Source organism: Blennius ocellaris (genome assembly GCF_963422515.1).
Source record: "Blennius ocellaris genome assembly, chromosome: 2".
In the NCBI taxonomy this organism is placed as follows: Eukaryota; Metazoa; Chordata; class Actinopteri; order Blenniiformes; family Blenniidae; genus Blennius; species Blennius ocellaris.
In genome coordinates, this window is record NC_137651.1 from 8170339 (window position 1) to 8193156 (window position 22818).

The 22818-nt window shown below is 41.1% G+C and overlaps 1 protein-coding gene across 1 annotated transcript in view; it reads left to right on the top strand.

Moving 5' to 3' along the window:
• Window positions 1–22818, top strand: part of pde2a (phosphodiesterase 2A) — a 172912-nt gene that overhangs the window by 126591 nt on the left and 23503 nt on the right. The window contains exons 3-8 of the mRNA XM_080512409.1: window positions 14415–14504; window positions 14843–14931; window positions 20414–20523; window positions 21215–21270; window positions 21595–21654; window positions 22378–22534. Coding sequence (XP_080368535.1) covers window positions 14415–14504; window positions 14843–14931; window positions 20414–20523; window positions 21215–21270; window positions 21595–21654; window positions 22378–22534 — 562 coding nt within the window. The remainder of the gene's footprint in view (window positions 1–14414; window positions 14505–14842; window positions 14932–20413; window positions 20524–21214; window positions 21271–21594; window positions 21655–22377; window positions 22535–22818) is intronic.

The following is a 22818-nucleotide window of genomic DNA, read 5'->3' on the forward strand; positions in this document are numbered from 1 at the left end:
ATTGAGACCATTATAATGTGGCCTTCATGTCAAACATTGTGTGAAAGGAAGAAAAAGATCTGCTGCTTTTCTCCCATCAGTGTCCTTTTATCCTGCTGAGGGCTTTGAATAACTTCTCATTACGGCACACTTTGAATGAGGGAAAGTCGATGAGCTATAGTAGGGGATGTCTCTAACAAAGGTGCCACAATACGTGACACATGTATTCACAGAGGGGGGTGTTTGAGTGTCTGTGGTATTTAGACCTCCCTGATTGGCACTTGTTGACATTTGAGAGGTCAGTCCCTCAGCGAGGACTGATGACAATCAGAGTCATTCAAATCACACAATGTATTTTGCAACGTCACGGAGACGGAGGAGTCCGTGTCACGAGGGGATGTTGAGGTAAAGCTGGGATATCAGTCTAAAGCGAGGAATTTCAAATTGTAGGAAGATGAGTCCTCCCTTTACAGAGCCTGACCCATACTACCCAGCCCCCCACTCCAACCCCCACCCCTCTCACAAACAAGCAGGCATTTTTCGGTTAATATACTGGACTTCCTAATAGTCTCAATAAAATCATTTTTAACAGTTTATGGGCTTCATGGACAACTATTAACACATTTTTAAAGTCACAATATGCAAGTATTTTTGTTTAAAATTTAGTTTGGAAAGGTGCTTGGACTATCTGGTTACTTTCTAAAAATATTTGATTGCATTGCCAAATGCAGCATTTTCATTTTGCTCATTGCAATATCTGATTTGAAAGCACAATTTTTAAACAAACAAAAGATAAATTGGCAGACAAATGTAGATATAATTAGGTTGTTTTTTGTTCTGTTTTCCAAAGTATTCAACCTACTGGTGGCAAAAGCACAAATGGTTTGAACAATACAAACTGTGGGAGACAACCAGTGACAATTCATCATTTTAAAAGCTGTGAAGTAGAATACATGCTGTGAATGTAATGACTAAAATTACACTCGATAATAGTATAACTGATCCTCAACATACTACTTTCACCTAATTAGATGCTTGTAAGCATTTGTATTTAGTTACTTCCACAAGACTAATAACCGTTGCTGTGCCTGTGCTGGTTGGACACTTTTAAATTAAATATCTTGTCAGGATCCATGTGCGGTTAGATGGACTCAATGGATGCCAGGCACTGCGGTGGAATGAAAAACTTCTTTATTCTTAAAACAGAAACTAAAAGTCCAAAAAGCCTAAAAGTCCTGCAGTCAGGGGAGCAAAGGTCGAAGGCACAGGGAAGCTGCAGCTCGAGGGAGAAGACCACAAAACACGAACGCTGCAGCACACGAGGGCAAACACACAGACTTACGAGCCACAGGAGTTCTCACATAGAAAAACAGATGAACCCACAGCCTGACCACACAAGACAAGTTCCTTAAATACTAAAAGCACCAGGTGCAGCTAATCCCGCTTAGGCACAGGTGAGAGACATCAGGGTGGGGAACAGCAATCAGACATGAGGGGAAAGCAAGGAGACTGAAACAAGACACTACAACAAGAGATACACCAAAACACCACAACAAACATGAACTGTGACATATCTGATGTCTTCTCTATCATTTTGATTTGTCCCCATGTTCATCTGTTTCTAAAAATAAAAAGGGTTTTGATACCACAAACATGTGAAAACAGGAGTCAGAAGTTAATGTATAAACTACTAAATTTAGACCAAATTGCAACGTGGGAAAGCTTGTTGACTTGTTAACTTGTTAATCAGAAGCCTATTGTAATACCATAATAACCATACTAAAGTGATTATTTAATTTAGTGAATCATAAGCTGGCAACATAATGATAAAATGTGCATGACATTTTTGGAAATGTACTTTATCTGCGTTAATTGATCATTAAAAGAGACACATTGCACTTGAGACAATAGCATACAAGCAATAATAGTCTATGACGAGGCGTATTCATTAAACACTAAGAGCATTGCTGGGTTAATGATCTCTTGGATTTAGTAGTTGGTTTTGAAAGTCTTGGAGAGAAATAACGTCAAATAGAAATTTCTAGTAGCTGCTGAAAAGAACAGTACAGCAAGGTTTGTGCTCACTGTAATGCTACATCACCACCCAAACATACTGCATGATACCCTGATAAACCTGGGTCTTCATTTTTGTGCGCCAAAAGCAGCGGAGCGGACCCCAGTGATAGCCTGCCTCATCTTTACAGCGAGGCTTTTACAAATGCGTTGGTCCTCTGAGACAACAATCTCAGCCTTGTCAGTTCACACGCAGGCAGTACAGCTTGTAGAGCGGCGTTTTGAAGAGCAGAAGCTTCTTTTCAGCTGTCATGACATGGCCAACAAACCATCTTCTGCAGGTGGTAGACTCATTACCAGAGACGTGATCCAGGTCTGATGATTCCTCGATAATCTAGCTCTCAGTCAGACCTCCTTTTTTTTTTCACCTCATTGAATGTTCTTTGCACTCTTGTGCTGGACACTGTCTCCTCGGGAGAAAATCCACAGAATTAAACCGTCTTCATCTACACTTATGAATCAAACTGAGGACTGATGAAGATATAAGGATCATTTCCACTCGATTTCCGTTTACTGAGCAGTTCTGCAAGTCTTCTGAAATCATATTTTGAAGGTTTTCATGAGTTGAAGTAGCCGTAATTCGTACATCTAATCTTGGTTCAGTGTTTGCTCATGCCTGACTCCAATTAGCTTTTGTTGTTGTCATTAACCCTGAGGTCCACACACTTCATTCCCCGACACTAGGAATGTCAATGGGGACAAGAGCAGCTCAGAGCTGAATAATCTGTTAAATTAGTAGGATAAGAACAAGAATAATAATCTTTCTGTGTGATTATTGAAAATCTCAACTTAGATGAAAACATTATTAGCTCATGAAATCCCATTGTTGTTTCTGCTTTATGGAGGTGGAATTCCTTACTATTTGTTAAACACCTAAAAGCTCCAAAGCCAGAACGCTGATGTTACATAATGTACATTTGCAAAAGTGCCATTCATAATATGAACCACAAGTCTTAACTCTTAACTTAACAAAGTTGGTGAAACCTACGATGAAACCAGTAAAAGCCTCTAATGAGCCTGCCAGTGATCACGACGAGCATCATGTTTTCATGTTTTCATCGGGCAACCAACACTTTCAACTTAACGTGAGAGAATGTGTAAAAGTGTGTGTGTGTGTGTGCGTGCGTGTGTGTGTGTGTGTGTGTGTGTGTGTGTGTGTGTGTGTGTGTGTGTGTGCGTGTGCGTGCGTGCGTGCGTGCGTGCGTGTGTGTGTTTGAAGGTAGTAATAGCTTGAGTTTCATTGTGAATGAGTTTACAGCTCTGCTCTCATTCAGACTATAAAACGCCTTCATTTGATGGGTTTTTGTCTGGTCTGCTGATGAAGTAGCTCTCATCAATTTGAGGCAGAATCAATTTCATCCACCCCTGCAATAAAAAGGATTCGGCAGAAGGAGGCTTGTATAGACCAGAAGAGGGTGGCATATCCCACCTGGAAAAATTACACTTGACTATACTCATAAGTCAATGTATAAAACCACTATACTTTATTACAAAGTTTCTTTTCATTTCTTTGCTTCTCTCTCTCTGCATTAATTAAAATGCAGTATTGATGAAACCTGATGAGAACAGCTGTCTACTGTTTTCTCTTGAGAAGCAAAACTCGTCTTTGCCTGACTGGAAGGAGAATTGGCAGACATTCATTACTGCCAGAATATCATTGTCAGGATTTCCTGCATCTGGGCTGGATCCAAATCTGCCTCTGATTAATTTTAATAGATGGGCTCATATGGAATTTGGCCACAGGCTTTAATTAGGAGTTGAAGTCTTAATGCTCCTACCAACAAGTGTCACGCCAATGACTAATTTCCATAAAGTAACCACAAAGCACACATTGGAGGCACACCAACCTTTTTTCCTGCAGCGCAGCACTTTTAGTCTCTCTCCTTTGAGCAATGTGTGAATTTCATCAGCAAGCGGTTGTCTGTCTTTTGCAGGATTGGGTTTCCCTGTTTAGTCTGTCTGTTCCTGCCTTTCTACTTGTTCTCTCCAGTCTCAGTATGTATTGCTCCCTCTTTCTGCCCATCATCCTTTTCCCTTGAGTTCTGCTGAGGAAATATTTATGAATCATGGTCGGTTGGCTGGCCTCTGTTAAATAAATTTCACTCAGCACTCGCTCTTTCGTTCTGTTTTTCTCTCCATCTTTTTGTTACAAAGAGAGGTTGGTTAGTTAAGCAGTGGAAGCAGTTTATCTTGCTCTTCACACTGATAGGCCTGCCAGAGCAGCCTCACCGGTTCACCTCAAATTCATTGTATCTACGATGTGTGTGTGTGTGTGTGTGTGTGTGTGTGTGTGTGTGTGTGTGTGTGTGTGTGTGTGTGTGTGTGTGTGTGTGTGTGTGTGTGTGTGTGTGTGTGTGTGTGTGCGCGCGTGTGCGTGCGTGCGTGCGTGCGTGCGTGCGTGCGTGCGTGCGTGCGTGCGTGCGTGCGTGTATGGACCCGGGCCTGTCTTTATGGCTTGGCTGTATTCTACAGTGCATGTGTCTCCAGTATGTTAGTGATGCTACTGGAGACCCAGCGCTGTTGGAATAACAACCAGGACCCAATGCAACGCCTTCAGACCCCCTGTAGTTGTGTCTGCGCGTGCGTGTGCGTGTGCGTGTGCGTGTGCGTGTCAAACATACAATGTTGTCCCTCTCAGATGACTGTCAGAAATCAATCTGCATCAATAATTGAGTTAACTGAAATGTTAAAGAGCAGACGGTCCAGCAGCATGTCTCTTGGCAACTTAAACATCAACGAGTAAACCTTGTAGCAGACAAGCAGGCTGGAGATTTGCTAGAATGCAGAGAGGGGCTTGTCAGTACAAGTAAATAGTTGATTTTACATAAAGCTCTCCAGGCTTGAAGGTGAATGCCTTTAATCGCCTGCAAATGGAATGTCATTACCCTGCATCCCATCGCCGCAAGATTGAGGTCAAACTTCTTGAAATACCGATTGGCTTGAAGTTGGATTGCTCTGTAAACAATGCAGCAGATAAGAAATGCCAGTTATCCTGAAGGCCCCAATTATGTAGCTACTTACTCTAATCCTCCCAGTTGACTCTTTACCTTGGCTGGGTCGTTAGCTCATGTGATCAATTTCTGATATCAGCATTTAGATAAATGACCAGTCGAATCTGATTCTTCAAGGAATGTGTAATACATTACCTTCAATACACCACTAAATATGATCATGATATTACACCTCGGTACATAGTATCAATACAGTAAAAATGTGGGAATTTGAGGTCCTTCAGATTAATTAGACTCTGACTCACGGTTCATAGACAAGAGGATTTATCATTTGTAGACTTCAGTCTGTCTGACTGGGACACTTCTATTGAATGCAAACTGCAAAGCTTCCGGGTGTGTAGCAGGTAGCTGCCTGCCAGCCAATGAGAAACAAGCTCAAATTGACCACATACATTGACCACATGTATGAAGTGTGGTACACGGGTGGGCATCCACTGTGCAGCACCATGGGAGCATCCAGGGTGTTTGCTCAAGGGCTCAAAGTGGTGATGAGGGGAGGAATATGCAGTGGCATTCACTTCCCCCACTAAAATCTGTTGGTCGCCCAGGCATTGCTGGCCTCCTTAACTTCGTTGGCCAGTGTGTCTATCTCACTATTTTGTAAGCTTCATGATTGCATAAAAACGTACAGATATAAAAGTTTTCAATGGTCACACACTGTGATCATTGAAAAATGCATTGATTTTTATGTCAAATTTGAAGGTGCTGCATGTGCTTTTAACAGCAACACTGGGTGGCTTTTATAGTTGAATGAGGAAAAGGAGCAGGACAAGATTCAATAAAAGCAGCTCTGTGTGAAAGCATACAGTATACAGTACGTGTCTGACCTGGCTTTATACGTTTGCCGATGCAGCAAATTGGCCATTTGTATTTATTTTCCCTTTTCTGTGAATATAATCAGACCTTTTTGTCTGACATCCCTAATTCCCACTCACAAAAGAATTAGACCATCTCTCACATCACATCAAGACTTGACTGAATACAGCTCACCTTGGGCATAGCGCTAATATTTCAGCTTGAAATTAAATCTCTCTTTATTAAAGGTTGAAGAGAGCCCTCAAAAACACAACCTTTGGTGATCTTACGGTTTATAGCATGACTTTCACCCTTAATGCATGACAGCTTTATGAAGATCTTTAAATTGATTTATGTGATGTATCCAGTGTGCTTTTATCATTGTTTAATCACCTCAAACTAATAGCTTGGATTGTTATATTTACATTTAAATAAGCTGTGGTATTGTGCTGTCATGTTCCTATTCGAACCTGGAGCATATCATTCACACACTCTTAACAGGAGACTGTGTGTATGTGTGGCGCGTGGGTTTGAAATGGATCTAATCTGCAACATCACTTCTAAATGCCACTAAATCCTACACATGGGCGCGTTAATACATCGCAGCTCTCACTCCTCGCAGAGGCTCATTAGCCGAGGACTTGCGGACAGACTTGCTGGAGTGGAACGGCTGAGTGTCAGGTTGGCACAGCTGCCTCAATGAAAGGAAATGATAATGTCACATTTTTTTGGTTACATTCAATGTTGCGCTCCATCAGAAACGCAAGAGCACATCTTCATGATCTCGTAATGAGGGCTATAAGATGTGACTGCAGGCTCTGAAAATGTCCTTGTAAGTAGAACTTTAAGTGAGTTTTTGTTTTTTTTAAATCATATGTAAAATGTAAATGTGAAATAGCTAGCAATCAAGTTTCTCTGATAATAGACTATCTCAAATAGTCTTTTCCTGTACAATGAGGTTGGTTATAAAATATAATTGGGGATCGTTTATCACATTTACCTCCAATGTTGAACTGGTTCCTACTTTGACGCTAAAGCAACTCCACTCCCCCCCCTTTTTTTTTTTTTACTTGTGTGCACTTAGAGGGGCTGAAGTCAGTTTCCTGGCACTGTTGGTGAAACCACACAAGAAGCCATCAGAACGCAGATTTGACTCCAAGAAACACATCTGTATTAGTGAGTGTAAGTATTAGTGTAGTCATGCTTCCACCATTAGAGAACAAAAATAGGGAGAAGTGGGGATCAGACTTGCAAATATAAATAGCTATTGGAGAATATCTCACCTAAATCATGTTGAAATGCCACAGCATGTTAAATGTGTACGAATCAGGTCACACCAGAAAAGTTGTCTTTCATTTTGAAGTGCTACTCAAAACAATATAGCATAAGCCATCGCTCCCTCAGCAGCCAAAGCAGGCTAAAATAAACCTTCGAAAGAATGTGGAAAATATTATCTGGCCTCGTTCTTCTTACTAGGAAATTATCTCAACATAATGCAGAGCTGATTTGGCTTCATCCTGCTGGCTACAGCTCTGTCCGCGTAGACTTAATTAAACTTTTCAGCGAGACGTCCTCCTGGACTTATGCAGCAAATGCCTTGCTCCTTCTCTATTAACTAAGATTTATGACTGCTGTAGTTCAGTGGAAAGATGGGATAAAAAGGGGACGTTTTGCCCCCTTATACTTTTTACCTACATTTAAGAGCAGGTCGGCATTTTCCCTTTCACCAGTCAAACCCTGCTTTCTTTAATCTATTTCTGGAGCGTTTTACCTTCGGGCTGACCACAATGTCTTTTTAGGTTTTGCAGCAGTGGCTGTGCAGCTTCATGGGGATGTTTGGGGCTTAAGTGCTCTCCTGAAGAGCAAATTGATTGTAGCTCTTAAAGGAAGGACTGCACTCTTTAGGCAGTGTCCTTCTGCCTACAGTCTAAAACCCTGGAGCAAGTATGAATCACAGAAGGATGTTATGAAGGATCCATAAAATGTACTGCCCTCTTTTTTTTTTTATCCAAAATGTCTTTGTTATTGTTTAATGTACAAATGAAAAGTGACTAACAACATGCTTTTAGGAGAAAATATAGTCTTTGTAATTTGAAGAACCAAAAACCTTTTTGCACATTTATTTTAGATTTTAAGAAAAAATAATTCTCAGGGTTGTGTGTTTTACCAGACAATAAATTGATAATATGTTCTTTGGTACATGCCCATTTTTTTTAATTATATATAGAAAAACCCAGCTACTCCACATGAATAAGCATAAGGGACTGCGGAATGGTCAAACTCACCTTTACCTGGAAGACATTTTTGCAGAACCAGACTCAGAGGCGGAGACCTTCTGTGGCCCAGGTTGGAGTGAGAAAGAAAATGAGGAGACAAAGACAGAAAACAACAAACTGTCACCAGAAGGGATTAGCTCGTGATGGGAACAGGACGCTTAATGTTATTGACATTTCATGATGAAATATGACTACATGACGAGTGAGAGAGGAGAGGAGAGGCTCAGTGTCGTAAAGGTCTCTCAGCAGTCTAAACCAATACCTTAACTAGAAAATGGCCCAGTCTATAGGCCAGTCCATAATTTCCAGACTTCTGAGTGCACCTGAATATAAGCCGCACCCACACAATTTAAGAAGAAAAGAAAATAAAAAAGGTTTGAGCTATGTGGCGGACCTGAGCGCATCACACGTGTCGGTGGCATGAAGCTTATGAGCCCTGCGTCATTGTTCAAGCCGCAGGATTCAAATTGTGTGAAAAAAGCAGCGGCTTATTGTCCCGAAATGACGGTACTCTAAATGGACTGTAGGTGTGAATGTGACTGTGGTTGACTTTATGACTCCTTGTGTTGGCCCTTTTATGGACTGGCGACCTCTTCGAGGTGTATGCGCCCTTCATCCATAGTCAGCTGTTATCAACTTAAGTGCCCTGTGGCTTTAAATGCGATTAAGTGGTATAGAAGGCAGAGGGATGAAATACACCTGAAGTCATCCATCCACATTAATACCCAGTATACTGACGCAGCTCTCAGACCTCGAGTACAAAGACCGGATAGCCCGCAGCAGCAGTTCTGATACTCCATACTCGCTTAGCACCGCCCACAAGACATCTCGGGGGATGCGGTCATAGGCATCCTCCAAGTCCACAAAGCACATGGAGACTGGATTGCAAAACTTCCATGCCCCCTCAATCATCTGCGAAAAGGTGAAGAGGTGGTCCTGGTCCCTTACCAGAAATCATTAGATAGTATAAAAGGGCACTCAAAATGTACAAGTTGAAGGTATACTGGAGTATAATCAGCCAGTGCAGCACTTTATGAAGGAAGAAAAAATAGCGAAAATCTGGAAGCCAAATGTTTCAGTAAATGTTTTACACCAATATTAGAATAAAAACATTTATGCATCTAAATGTTCATTTGTTGTTGTTGTTGTTGAAAGTTACCCAAAGGAGGGATCATTGATTTTTGCTGCAATGTCTGAAAAAATGCTTTAAGCCATTTGAAATTGCTTTTGTGTTCTGTCAACTGTATAACTGTGTAGTGAAGCTGTTCTAACCTGAAGGAGGTCATGCTATCCCTCAGCCACTGGGCTTGGATGACTGGGGCAGAGTCCCTCAGTGTAATAATACTACAAAACTGGCCAAAGGAGGCCAAATTTAAATGAACTTATGAGGTTGTCATCCACTGTCTGAGACGGTTGTCTGAGAATTGACATCAAGTCCCAAACTTGTGAATAAGAGAAGTCTCATCGTGTCCTCATTTGTCACAAGAGGGCTTTACATCACAGTGAATATGAGCCAGCTTAACTTCACATGAGCACTTATTAAAAGCAATGGCAGCCACATGTAGAAATTAAGTTAACCAGATGCATGGCCAATACACATGCTTGTATTATGAGCTTAAGGTCCTGCTCCCAGGCATCCTTGACTTGTCAAGGGGGAGTGTTTTATTCCTATCAGCTTAGTGTTGAAAGCAGGATAATTGTAAATGTTTTCAATTTGAATGTCTTCTTAATGGCACCCTATAAATGAGTCAAATTCACTCCATTTTCTCTGCCGATTCGTGTGATGAGAATATATCAGGCAGCAGCCGACGGCCCTTTCAGCCTGGGTTTCAACCCACTGACCTGAGAATTTGCTTCCTTAAAAAATAAAAAAGCAAACATGTATGCCTCTGAGGGCTGTCTGAGAGAGATAAACAGAGGAAACTGTGTTTGGTTATGCTGCTCACAGGTGCCCTTCAAAATGTCAAACTGCCCTGAGTGATTAGAAAGGTTCCAAATAAAGACAACAGAGGATAGACGCTGGTGAGGGACGCCGAGGGAGGGGCAGGAAGAGTCGTCTGGATATCCATGTAAATATGATGTTGTTCAAGTAGAATGGTACACAGAGGAACTCATAATAAGTGTATACAAAAGTTACAATGAATGAATTCACAAAAGCAAAATAAAGTCCCTCAAACTACAGCAAAAGTCATTGTGACATTTGCATAAGTGTTGCATTGAAAGTCAATCAGACTTTGAAGGACAATACAATCAGCCTGTGATAAGTTTTGCACTGCAACAAATTACTAATAACTAATGACAGTCATTCAATGAGTTGGACAAATGTGTAAATTATGCAAGTATCTGAAATTGAATTAAATTGCTAAACAATAGCTGTGTATTTATAATTGAGGCAGGGGCAGTTTATTGCATTAAAAATGTGCAGTGAAGGCATTACGCAATCCATTCAGATAAAAAAGCATCAGCCAAGTTCTTTTCAATTGAAAAGACATTAGAGAAAACTGTTAGCAGAATGAAATCACACTGTTGTTTCCATTCAAGTTTTGATGGCTGTCGTGCTTCAGTTTCGCACTAATGAAGGATTACACTGTCCTTTGTATGATTCTTTCTTCTCGCTGGGGGATTTGAGGTAGGCTAATCCGCCAAAAAATCCAGTTTTTCTATTAGGGGAAATAACTCAAAAAGATTTTTTGAGACGCTCAGCAATAAGAAGTTTCATAATTTCAGCCAAGCATTAATGCATGTGCGGCTGCACCAAGATTAGCGAGTGGGCGGTGATCGGATGTGTATGTGTATATGTAGCATGAAAGCGTGTAGGAGTGTCTCTAATGATGGGCGGAGAAGCAGTGAAATTTATATAGCAGATGGTGTGAAGGTGTACGACAGGAAATAATTGTGAAAGGTCAGGGGACAGTGTGACATTTCGCAAGAGGTGCATTTTATTGTTTTTAATACTCCGTAAACACTCATGCGTGCATGCGCACACAAACACACACATACACAGATGACAAATTTCACCCTCTTTAGTCTACGACTGGTTGACAGCAGAGCTGGAGGGATGGTGAGGTAGAAGCATTTGTTGTTTTTCTGCTGTTCAAATCTACTTTAAGTCAAACCATGACTTGCTGGTATATACCAGAGCAAATCGAAGGGTTTTGTTGTCAGAGACTGGACACCTCTGAGTTCCAGTTTTCTTGATGTTTGAGGACAAAACAATTTCTTATATGGTCAATAACAAGCACAGAATATGAATAGTCTTATCTGAGGAATCGCATGAGCGTCATACTGTGTGAATCCAAGGGAAAATAATTGCTAATTCATGTGTTTTCATTCATTTTCGGTCTCCAACCTAGGAGTTGCTGCAGCCCGGCGATACAGGGGCTTAAGATGCACACTCACACACTTTCTTTCGCACACACGCTTCACACTTACACTCAGGTCTGGCGGAGCTCCAACTTCATTACAACAGCACTCTGGCAGACTGATTGAGTGATCAAAGCTAATCACATTTAATCATATCTAATCATATGTAATAACCAACACAGAGTGCCCAGAGGCATGACAACACTGCCCCCCTCCTCCTTCATCTCCCTCTTTTCGCCTGCTTCACGTTGTGCCCCCCCCCCCCCCACCCCCCCGTTTCTCCCCCACCACCACTGTCCACACAACACACGCAATCTTACATGTTTACACCCAGTAGAAAAAGAAGACGGAGAGACACAGAGAAGGAACTCACGGAGATAATAAAACAAGAGACATTTTAGACAGAGAGAGTGACAGATGGACAGCCTCTATAAAACATGGAGCCCCGCAGCAGGTACAGCTCGCGCTACCTTTGTTGTAATGAACGCTCAAGAAAAAGAACAAGATGCTCTTCCTCCGAGCGCCACTGTGCAGCTCACTGTTTTGTCAGTGCAACCAGGGAGAGGATGATCTGGCAGTCACGGGCTGTTTTTCCAACTCCCATCCTCTTCTGTCCAATTTAAATTCAGTGCACAGCTTTAAAAGCTGTGGCGTTTTAAACCCTCTCCCTGTGTTTTTTTTTTCCTTTTCCTTTTTTTACCCCCTTTGCTTTGATCAGCCTTTGAGGTCCCACAGAGATGTTTCTTTTCGACTGCACTTTTTATGATAATACACTGTGATAACTGGATCTAAGCAGGCTGCACACAGTTAAAAATGTTTGCTATGGTGTGAATTTATAGCTGTCACATAGGAACTGTAGAGCTTCTTTGATAAAGTTGTGGCTGTGAGATGTTGCAGTTGCATTTCTGTGTTTGTGATGTTTTTGAAAGGTGAAACTATAAATACCTTAAATTTCAATCTTGCATGACCTTGAACTATAAGACTTAGTTCAATCATTTGTTTTGAGGTTTTTTTTTTTATTTACCTGTATTATTCTCAGACCTATTCACAGAAATGGTTTTATGGTTTCTTTTGTGAAGACCGAATAAAGACCTCCACCAAAAACCTTGCAGTTTTTAAAAACCCATGTGGGCTTCAAACTAATAGTTTGTTGGATTGCAACAGTTTCATAAAAATCCATCAATTCATCAGAGAGAGACAGATCTACCCCATCTTCTGGTCAGTTTTTTTGTGTTTTTTTAGGGGTGGGGGGGTTGTTTATCTGGGTGAGGATAGTCTGCCTTCCTCTCATTATGATCAAAGCTCCAGCAAACCAGACAAAACACAAGCAATTCAATTTATTTTAGAATCAATCAAGCAGAACTGCCAAAGTTAAGTGGAAAAGTTACAGTTATGGCTGTTTACCTTAGAACTGAGTTTGTCTTTGTAACATTTACTTTGCATTCAGTTATAAATATGTGTTTTCAAAAAATACATTTCGTATAATAATTTTGTTAATGATTTATTTTTGTAATTTTTACGTGTGCCTTTGTCTATCCACCATGTTGGTATATACAAGGGGATCTTAAAATATTGAAATAGTTTATGTTCCATTTTAGATGTAATACACACAAAACATTGTATTTCTTTTATTATTTTAAGTTTTGGATCAAAAGTATCTACAAATATTATAGTATTTCATAAGTGCATCCTGTATGTTTTTTTCAGAATGATCACAATTAACATTTTAATAATGTTTGAAATGTTTCTCTTTATATGTGATAAGTGAATGATTACCTGACAAAACAATCGATTTTTTTTTAGGTGTCTAGAATGGAGGCGGGGCTGACAATTCAAACTTCCTCGGGGATCAATAGAATAGATTTAGATCCGTGTAGAAGCTTTTTCTTCAACACAAAAGGAGTGAGCGCAAGCCGCACATTGGCATGGGAGTCCCATCATTTTGAATGTGTGTAAAAATCCCTTTGCACAGTGCCGAGTCAGAGGTCACTTTTAATTTTGGAGCACTCAGAGCCCAATTCACAGTGATTTTTGTTAGTGCAGAAAAGTGGTTGGTATTTATTCGCTGGAGTAAAACAGAGGCTGTAATACAGTACAGCTGGAGTGTTTGAAAGAGGAGCAAATCTGTTCAGAAGTGCACAAATCAAACTGAAAACACAAATAAAATGCTATAAAATAACTGACATATTGATCGCAGTTCATTTCAAGTATTCGCCATCCTTTCATATGAGGGTTTGTTTTCGGTGAACATATTTAAACTTTGAACATTTTATGGTCTTCATTTTCAGAGATGGTTGGAGTGACTCGAAAGTTGAAAGATCACGAGAACATAAAACAATATATTGGTTCTCATTACATTTCATCAGACTCTTCAGAGCCAGGCTATAATCAGGTTAAACTCTATTTTTTCCCCCCAGCAGTCCTTCCCATGTTAAGTAGTTGCATTAATATTTCAGAGAAGGTATCTGTGAGGAATGTGAATTTGTATGACTGGTGAACACTTTTCTTACTCTGCTTTAATCAGCCACTGAGCAAACTCTGCACATGATTTGTCAAGTATTTTGTTTTTGCAGTACTCACAATGAAACCAAGTGTCGGGTAAGAGTAAAACTAACTCTAGCAATCTCTGATGACACATGAGCTCAGTTCATTTCAAAGTGCTGCACTCGTCCCTCCAACTGGCAAAGACTGCTGTGCACACAATGAGTGTGACAGAGTATAAATATTGTTTCAGAGGTCTTTGCAGCACGCCAATGTAAATATCTGGGGATGAGCTGTGGCGACATAAACCTTGTGTCCACAAAGACAACAAAATTATAGCCAAGGCCTCGGGTTTCTGGAGCTGGTAGGTGGAACTTCGAGATCATAAACAAACAACCAAACAGGCATCAGGGCATCTGTTTGTCTTCCTCCCCAGGATGCTTTGCTGCGGCTGGCGGCGGTTGTGGATGCACGCTCACTGCAAGTGGCCCTCCGAGACAGCGTGCAGGAGCTGCTACCCGGCACGGTATTTTGCTCACACATACACCAACTACTCTACACTTCTGCAAAGTGAACACATTTGAAAATGCTCGTGTTTATGAACTGGGAATGGAGGCTCCTCGTTAGTATTCAGTGTGGTGGAACTCATTGTTCTCAGTCCTGACATAAGACCAGGGAACGCGGGCCTGAGCCTGGTTACAAATGGATGAGTCTTGCTGCTCATTAGAGTCTGATTAATATTACAAATTAATCCTCTGTGTGTGTGTGTGTGTGTGTGTGTGTGTGTGTGTGTGTGTGTGTGTGTGTGTGTGTGTGTGTGTGTGTGTGTGTGTGTGTGTGTGTGTGTGTGCATGTTTATTTCAGGAGTGTGTATGCCTCTACATGCTGGAAGCAGACTTGAGACTGCTATCTGAAGACCCACCTCATGAACTGCCACAGGAAGGAAAGATCAGGTGCGTATCTTTTGTCTTTCTGTGTGGGGCCACGTTTACACATACCCGGGTATTTGAAGGAAAAGAAAAAAAAAAAGCAGTGCTATGTCTCTGTGTTTGGGCCACGCATTTACACATAAACGTAGCTACGACTCACCACAAAAGATAATTCCTGAAAACTCCGGCCATAGTGAGGATCTGGATAAATTCCTTGTCTCCAGTTGCATCTAAAGGCAGATATTTACATCGCAATTTGTGAATTTTGTGGGTTTTTTTTCCAGGATTCTGATTGGCTTCTTGCTATACGGCCCACTACAGGTTTGACATGCTCATAGCAGTTCAGAACCAGGTGTATATGCGGGTCCCTTTTTTTAAGGGAGAGGGGGAAATCACTTTTTGTAAAAACCCAAAACATGTAAACGTGGCCTGTGTGTGCGTGCCTGCCTGCTCACTGATCAGCAAGCCACATGTGTTTCGTGTCGGTGAATCACTGCTGTGCACTGATTTGCTGCAGTGTTTGTTGAGGGCACCGACACACAACAGAGGTGATAGAACGAGAGGGAGATGGAGTGATGGAAACAAAACGGCCGTTTGTTGGCGGTGAAAAGCAGGTGTCGTCTGAATGAAAACGAGCCTCTCAGGCCACAATCGCATCATGAGGTACAGAGACAGAGGCGCCACACAGAGAAACAGAGGGACCTGCTACTTGTTTTATTTTCTCATTTTCAGCACTCCCTCTTTTTCACTCCTCGTCTTCATTGTTCCCTCATTGAAGCTCTTCTCCTATGTCACACCTTTACCTCTCGTAAAACATACCGTTATCTCACTAATGGCCTCATGTCCTCTTTTGTCATCTGCTGTTTCACCATCCCACCATCCCATATGAATCTGCCTTTGCCAGCTTTTCCTCTGAGCCCACTGTGAATCACTAAGCCGGCTGTGTTTTGTTCTCCCCTCCCCGCTCCCTGTCTCTATCACCTTCAATGCCTCTCCCAGTGGAAACGTCGCAGGGCTAATAGCTGAGGTGACACTGCCCTCGGTCCCTCTGTGACACACAGCGATCCCCTACTCTCTTAAGTGCTCTCTGAAGCTCCACAACCCCGTTGTACCTCTGCATCTGCTGGGCAAAAACCAATACTACATTATTGACGAAGCTGTCTGTCAGACAAGAACCCTATTTCCAACACCTCATCATCACATGGGTATGAGACGCAAACACATACATACAGTGCAGTACATCAGGGCTGCATCCAGGAGGGATCTAGTGGGGATGGTACAGGGCACTTAGTTGCATTCCGTCTTATATAATCCCACAGACACACCAACATACACAGTTGTCAGAAGGCCACATAGTTCACATCGTGTTCCATACAGCATATATGACATCATCAGACCTTGATACGCGCGCAGACAGATAAAAATGGACAAACAAGTTCCGCCAAGGCAACTTGCTGGATTGTTTATGTTCTAAACCAAGGCTTTTCAAAGTGTGGGAGGACGACGCCCCCTCACAGAGCTTGTACATCATCATGGCCCCTTCAGAATCTCTGAGTGGATGCTGGTCGTCCTTGTGGTTTTCACATTGTCTAAATTACAGGGACAGCTCAGGGTGATCCATATAGAGAGGCCAGGTTAGAATGTTTTGGGACGTACTGAAGATGATGAATCTGTTGGACAAAGGATGTTGTTGTTGACATAAATACAGTATGTTTGGTGTGACGACAAAGTAGGCGAGGGGATAGGAGAAATGGAGGATAATGAACCTCTGTAGTTACCCCAGAAGAGAGCAGCTCAAAGAGAAATAACTGGCATGAGTTGTTGAAATGAATAGGCAATTGAAACAACAACAAAAAATGCTCATCTTGTGCAAGTAAAATGCTTTTAGTTTGAGGTATCTGGGAAGTTTTATTTAGTCTGCAAATGTTATGGTTTTACACAAAATGTTTAATTGTATTTAATCTCCATTAAAACCTCTCAACTTTTTTTTTTGATAACAATTCTTTTTAGCAATGTAAAGTAAAATATAACACTGGAAAACCAATGCCCCTAATCCCTAGATTTTAATTTATGATGTACCCACTTGAGTTCTCCCAGAGGGGTCACACTTTAAACTCACTGCTCTAAACTATTTATTGTGTACAAGCGATAACCTAAATACTAACAACCTATGTTTAGAAATTTACAGCCCAAACTCAACAATATATTACACAGTACACCTTTTTAATTGTTTGAATGAAAATGTCCTTCCTTTTTATTTTAGAAAGAATCGATTTGAATTGGGTGGATAGATTGCAGATTTTTTTTTTTTTTTTTTTAATTCGTTGACTTAATTCATTCTTTCTTATTTTTCATTTACAGTTTACAGTTGAAGCAGTATAGTTTCTTGGAACAGTTTTATCTTCTTGAAAATAATTTTTTTAATGCGGGTACAAACTTTTGTATGCATAGAGTGAAGACATAATCACTCTGAAGCCTGTGGGGCAAGACAGCAAACGTATGATGACATCCTCTTAATGAGCATGAATCACTTCATAATTACCTTCTTAGTATTGTTCTGGGAAAATGTAAATAACGACAACAGAAAATGTCATTCCTTTTTATATTATAGTGATCCATAATGACGTGAGGAATGTGTTTGTGTTCAGTGTTTGCACAAAAGCATAACCTGTTTACAGCAAATCAGTAGCAGGGAAATCATAATGCAATTCAATGCTTAATGAGCTGCAGCCCAAACAATCTGCGTTGTGTGTTTTGATTCAATCAAGCTATTGTGATTTAAAAAAATAAACACCCTGAAATCAAACAGACATATTTACCGATGTTTTTGTGCTCAGTGGTCCTTTTATGCAGAGTCTGCACTTTCTCCCCGTTCGTGGCTTTTTCTCTGAGTGCTTTATCTGGCTGCCTGTCTGTCTCTGGTGACTTGGTATCTCTAAATTGACAGTAGCAGTGATGAAGCGTTGGTCATTCTCTCTGTGTTGACTGCTTGTTGGTGACCATGATGTAACCTGTCTTTCCCCGATTGAAGCTCAGATTGGTCAATTTGCTTTGCGGTGCTGCAACTGGAAGTAAAGTGGTCTGAAAGATGGGAGGCAGTACACACTTCCTCTTGCTCCTGTGTTCCCTTACACAGTAAATGACACAATATAAGATGTGAATACAAAATTAATTAGAATTTGCTATAGATTGTTTGTTCCAATTAGACATTAATATATCAGTAGACGTTTTGTTGTTGTTGTTTTTATGACGGAGCTCATGGAGTCGATTCCAGCAGGCGCATGAAGTCATTAGCACCACTCAGATCAATTAATTATCATGTGATTTCTGGGGATGTTACACACATACCCAACCATTACTGTAGCTGAGTGGGCTGTTTAGAAAACCATCTCAGGCACAAGTGATGATAATTGTTATGAGCAGGCCAGCGCCAACCACAGCGGCTCAAGATGACCTGCTATTATCTAATACTAAGCAGCTAAATATAAATTTGGAATCTAATACATACCGTATTGTCAGATGTACATGGATGGCACCAATTATCAGTATTGTTCCAGTAAACTCCTGGGTGTTTTGTGTGCCGTTCCAATATGTGTTCCTATCACAGAGGTGCCGGTGAGCTGCTCCGATGAAATGAATTACACAAAGGTCAACTGTATGTGCAACAATAGGACACAACAATGGGAATGTTTCCCAACTCACATGAACAATTCCTCAGTGAGCACAAATGAGTGGACATTTTTAAATCAATGCACCATTCAGAGACTGCAGTGTTCCGGGGGAACTCCATGATCATGTGTGACTGCTGCTCCGCATGTTTGTATGTGTTTGTGTGCCAGAGGGTATTTGTGATTATTATTTGATGCGCTTAGATCCTGACTTTACCTGTGTGCATGAGTAAAACTTCTTTGATTCCTTTGGCCATTCATTTCCATATTCATGTGATTCTCAGCGGACGTGTTCACTGAAGTGTGCAGCCATATTGCCACACAAATGTGTGTCTTTGGCAAGAGCTACCCGAGAGTAAACAAATCCCTCTCTGGTTCTTTTGCATAAATGAGCTGGCCTCTGTAACACACACACACACCCACACAAACACACACACCAACCCACACACACACACACACACACACGCACACAAACACGCACGCACACGCACACACCCTTGCCTTGCCATCATTACACCTGGCTTCACATCTGGCTACATTTTGCACACACTCTTCCGCGCTTTATGGGACATTGCATTGACTTACATTAATATTCTGCAGATGTTCAAGCTCCTCTCAGTGATATATTTATATCTATTATTGATTTCCCTGCATTTTCCAAGTCATAACCCAGTATTGGAGATATAGTGGTTTTATTCTATTATTAGTACTGGTGACCAAAATAAAAGCAGATAATAACCTCAGCATATAAAAACAATTGAGAGAGAAATTATCTAAAGATATAGTCACACTGGATGGTATTACTTAGATCTCCAGTACCACTGTGAGGAACCTGTGAGTTATTTTTGACCAGGATTTATCCTTTAACTCACACATTAAACAAATATACAGAACTGCAGTTTTTCACCTCCGTAATATTTCCAAAATTAGAAACATGCTGACTAATGTACGCATGTATTACTTCGAGAGTAGGCTATTGTAGCTCCCTACTATCAGGGTGTCCAAATAACTGCTTAAAAAGTCTTCAGTTGATTCAAAATGCTGCAGCGAGAGTCCTGACAAAGACCAGCAAAAGAGGTCACATCACTCCAATACTAACCTCACTTCATTGGCTCCCTGTTAAATCTAGAATAGAATTTAAAATCCTTCTTTTAACTTTTAAGCTCTTAACAAACCAACAAGGAACTGTTAGTCCCATATCTCCCCAGAAGAACACTTCGTTCTCAGAGTGCTGGCTTTCTGAACCTTCCGAGGTTATCTAAAAGTAGAATGGGAGGCAGAGCCACCCCCCCCCCCCCCCCCCCCGCCACCCCCACCTCTTTCTCTACCCAAATCAGGGTCTGTATCCAAACCCGAACCAGGGTCTGCTTCTTGCCCTCTACCCAAATAGAGGGTATTTTTTCTCTCTGTTAAACGCACCCAGAAATGACTGTATTGTATTTGGTGCTATGTCAATAAAGTTGAATTGACTATAGCATACTGTAACTCTAACTTGAAAACGATGAACACAAGTGCCCATAATGTCAGTGTGCAAACAGACTTTTGTCCCCAAAACAGTGACAAATAGCTGTATTGAGTTGATTTATTCATTTAATTTCATTATGAATAATGGTTTCATTCAGCTGTGTTTTGGTTTGTGTCGATGAACACAACGTGTCTGATTTTTTAAGTGTCTGCGAGTGTCTCTCCGCTTGCTTCAAGCTGTCGTCCAAATCCCTCCTTCGTTTTTGTCTCCCTGGCGTCTGACAGACTTTCTCTTTGTCGCTCTGACTAATGTGATGGAGGTAATTGTCTTCCTCGGTCCTGACTCTGACTCAACTTGTGTCTCTCTGTTTCAGGAGTATCGCCGACCAGCTGAAGCGATGTCAGTGTGCTGGCTTCCCTCCATCAGAGCTGCCAGAGAAATACAGAATCTGCCTCGCAGCGCCGTTACCAGCACACCGGAGAGGTGCGGTGTTATGTTGAGGAACAGAGCAACGGTTTAAATTGCACCGGTTTTTGCGAACAAACGGGCCTTGCTTTCTGTCTACGTATGCACAGGAGCTGAAAAATGGGAGAGAATAATCTGAAGAAAATTGAAGGCGATAGAGAAAGAACTAGCAAAGAAGAGATGATGATTGCGAGAGGAGAGCTATGAAGCTGCGTGAGCAACAAAATAAGATGAGGGGTTTGTGATTAGAAGGAAAAAATGTACGCGCTCAAATTGACTCTTATTCCAGGTAACATGTTTTCAAACCGAAAAAGTATGTTGACCCTGCTGACTAAAACTCCAAAACAGTCAATAACGATGCAGAAAAATTTGAAATGTTTGACGGCGATGTAACATACGCACCTTTTTGTCCAACCTGCACCTCAGAAATCCTGCGTTCTTTATTCAATAACATCAATTGTTGCTTCCAATGAGAACAACAAATGAAAGAAAAAGAAACAGAAGTTATACAAGGACAATGTGTGTTTCTTCTTCATATTTTTGTTTTGTTGTATATCTCTCTTTCTTTTTGGAACATGGAGTGAGTACAAATTGGATTAAGTGCTCGACAAGGACATGGAAAGAAAATAAAAGCAACTTATACAAGATTCTGTGGTTTGGGTTTTTTTCTGAATGCCTGAAAATTTCAGCCTTTCCTTCTTTCTTTCAGCTGTTGTCATTCCGATCTTGGATCAGAACCGAGTCAAAGTCATCTCTGTCATACTCGTGAGTCTTGACATTTAGTGATATGCATCTGTCTGTTCATCTCCTCAATGCATGTTTTTTTTGGGGCTTTGAGAGAGAAGAAAAATTCACAGAGGGAGAGCATATAAACACCTGGCCTGTATTTAAACTTTCAACGTTCTTGCTGTGAAGCCAGAGTGCTAAATACTGCAGGCACTTTATGGCCTTCAAGTTTAAACAAAATGTATTCACAAATGTGCTTGAGTAGTCGGCATAGAGGCAGAGCAGCCGGCACGATCTGCACTCATACACTGTGCTGAAGAATATTTTAACCATTTTTTTATTGTGTATCTCTGTGTGTCTCAGGTGGGCTGTAATCCTCTATCTGATCAGGATGAACTGCATCTGGATGTGCTGGAAAAACATGTAAGCTCTGTCTTTCTACCTCCCTTCCTTGGTCACGCATGTGAAAAACAGTTTGGCAGCACTTGTTGCCTTTCTGGAATAGGTTTCTATTTATTCAACTCAACACATTTTGACACCGGCTTGCTTTGCAGATAGGAGGCAGGGTCCACAGTGCTTGTTTTCACTGCAGGGCATTTGTTTCTTTGTGTAAAACCTCAAAACATATTGACACATACAAGAAAATGTACAAAAATGTGCAGAATGCACAGGAGGAAATATCACAGATATAAGAAATGACACTAAAGAAAGGATTGTTGTTGCGAGCGAAATACTTTCCTTCATCAGTGTCCTTTGTTACGGTCAGTGCCTCTTCATGTTTGTTCTGTTGTATGACTGAATACTGTCATTTTTTATTATCATTATTTTCGATTTCGATCGTCCCTCCTTCTCATGGAGCAGGGCTGACCAGATACTCCAAAATAAAACTAACTAGCACAGAAATTGTTGTGTTTTCTATTGCCTATGCATGCCATCAACCGTTGGTATGCATAGCAAGTCCTCCCACACTTTAACAATCGCTGGTTTATCTTGTTTTACAAAGTTCTATGTGATATACACTGGTCCAGGTGAAAGCCATTGAAGTCATCATCATTTATTTGCATGATTTCCATCCATAAACATTTAACTTTGATATTTGTGTTTGTTTTGTTTCTGTAAAAACTACATACGTGCACGATGTAACAGGTCTCAGTGGCATGCGTGCGAGTCCAGGCTCTTCAGGCAACTTATCAGAGGCCTCCCCTCAGCCCATCTCCCCTGCAGTCCCACAATGCACTGCTGCACCTCAACGTCTCAGAGCAGGACTACTGCGAGCTGGACCGCAACATTTTACAACTCTGCGGTATGTTGCGCTCTCTCTCAGACTTCATGCATTTCCCAGAGACTCAAAACACAGTCCCATACATACACGTCTGCATGTGAGAGGTGAGATGTGTTAATATAGTAAAGCTCATATGGATGAAAATCTCTGTAAATGTAAATGAAGTCTGTCAGCGGGGAGCTGATCTGTGACAGCTACAATGTGAAAACACAAACAGTTTAAAATGTAATGCATAGTAAAAGTGGCCTCGCAACTTCCACGCTCGTACATCAGCATTGTTTACTTGATGGTAATTTATAACAAAT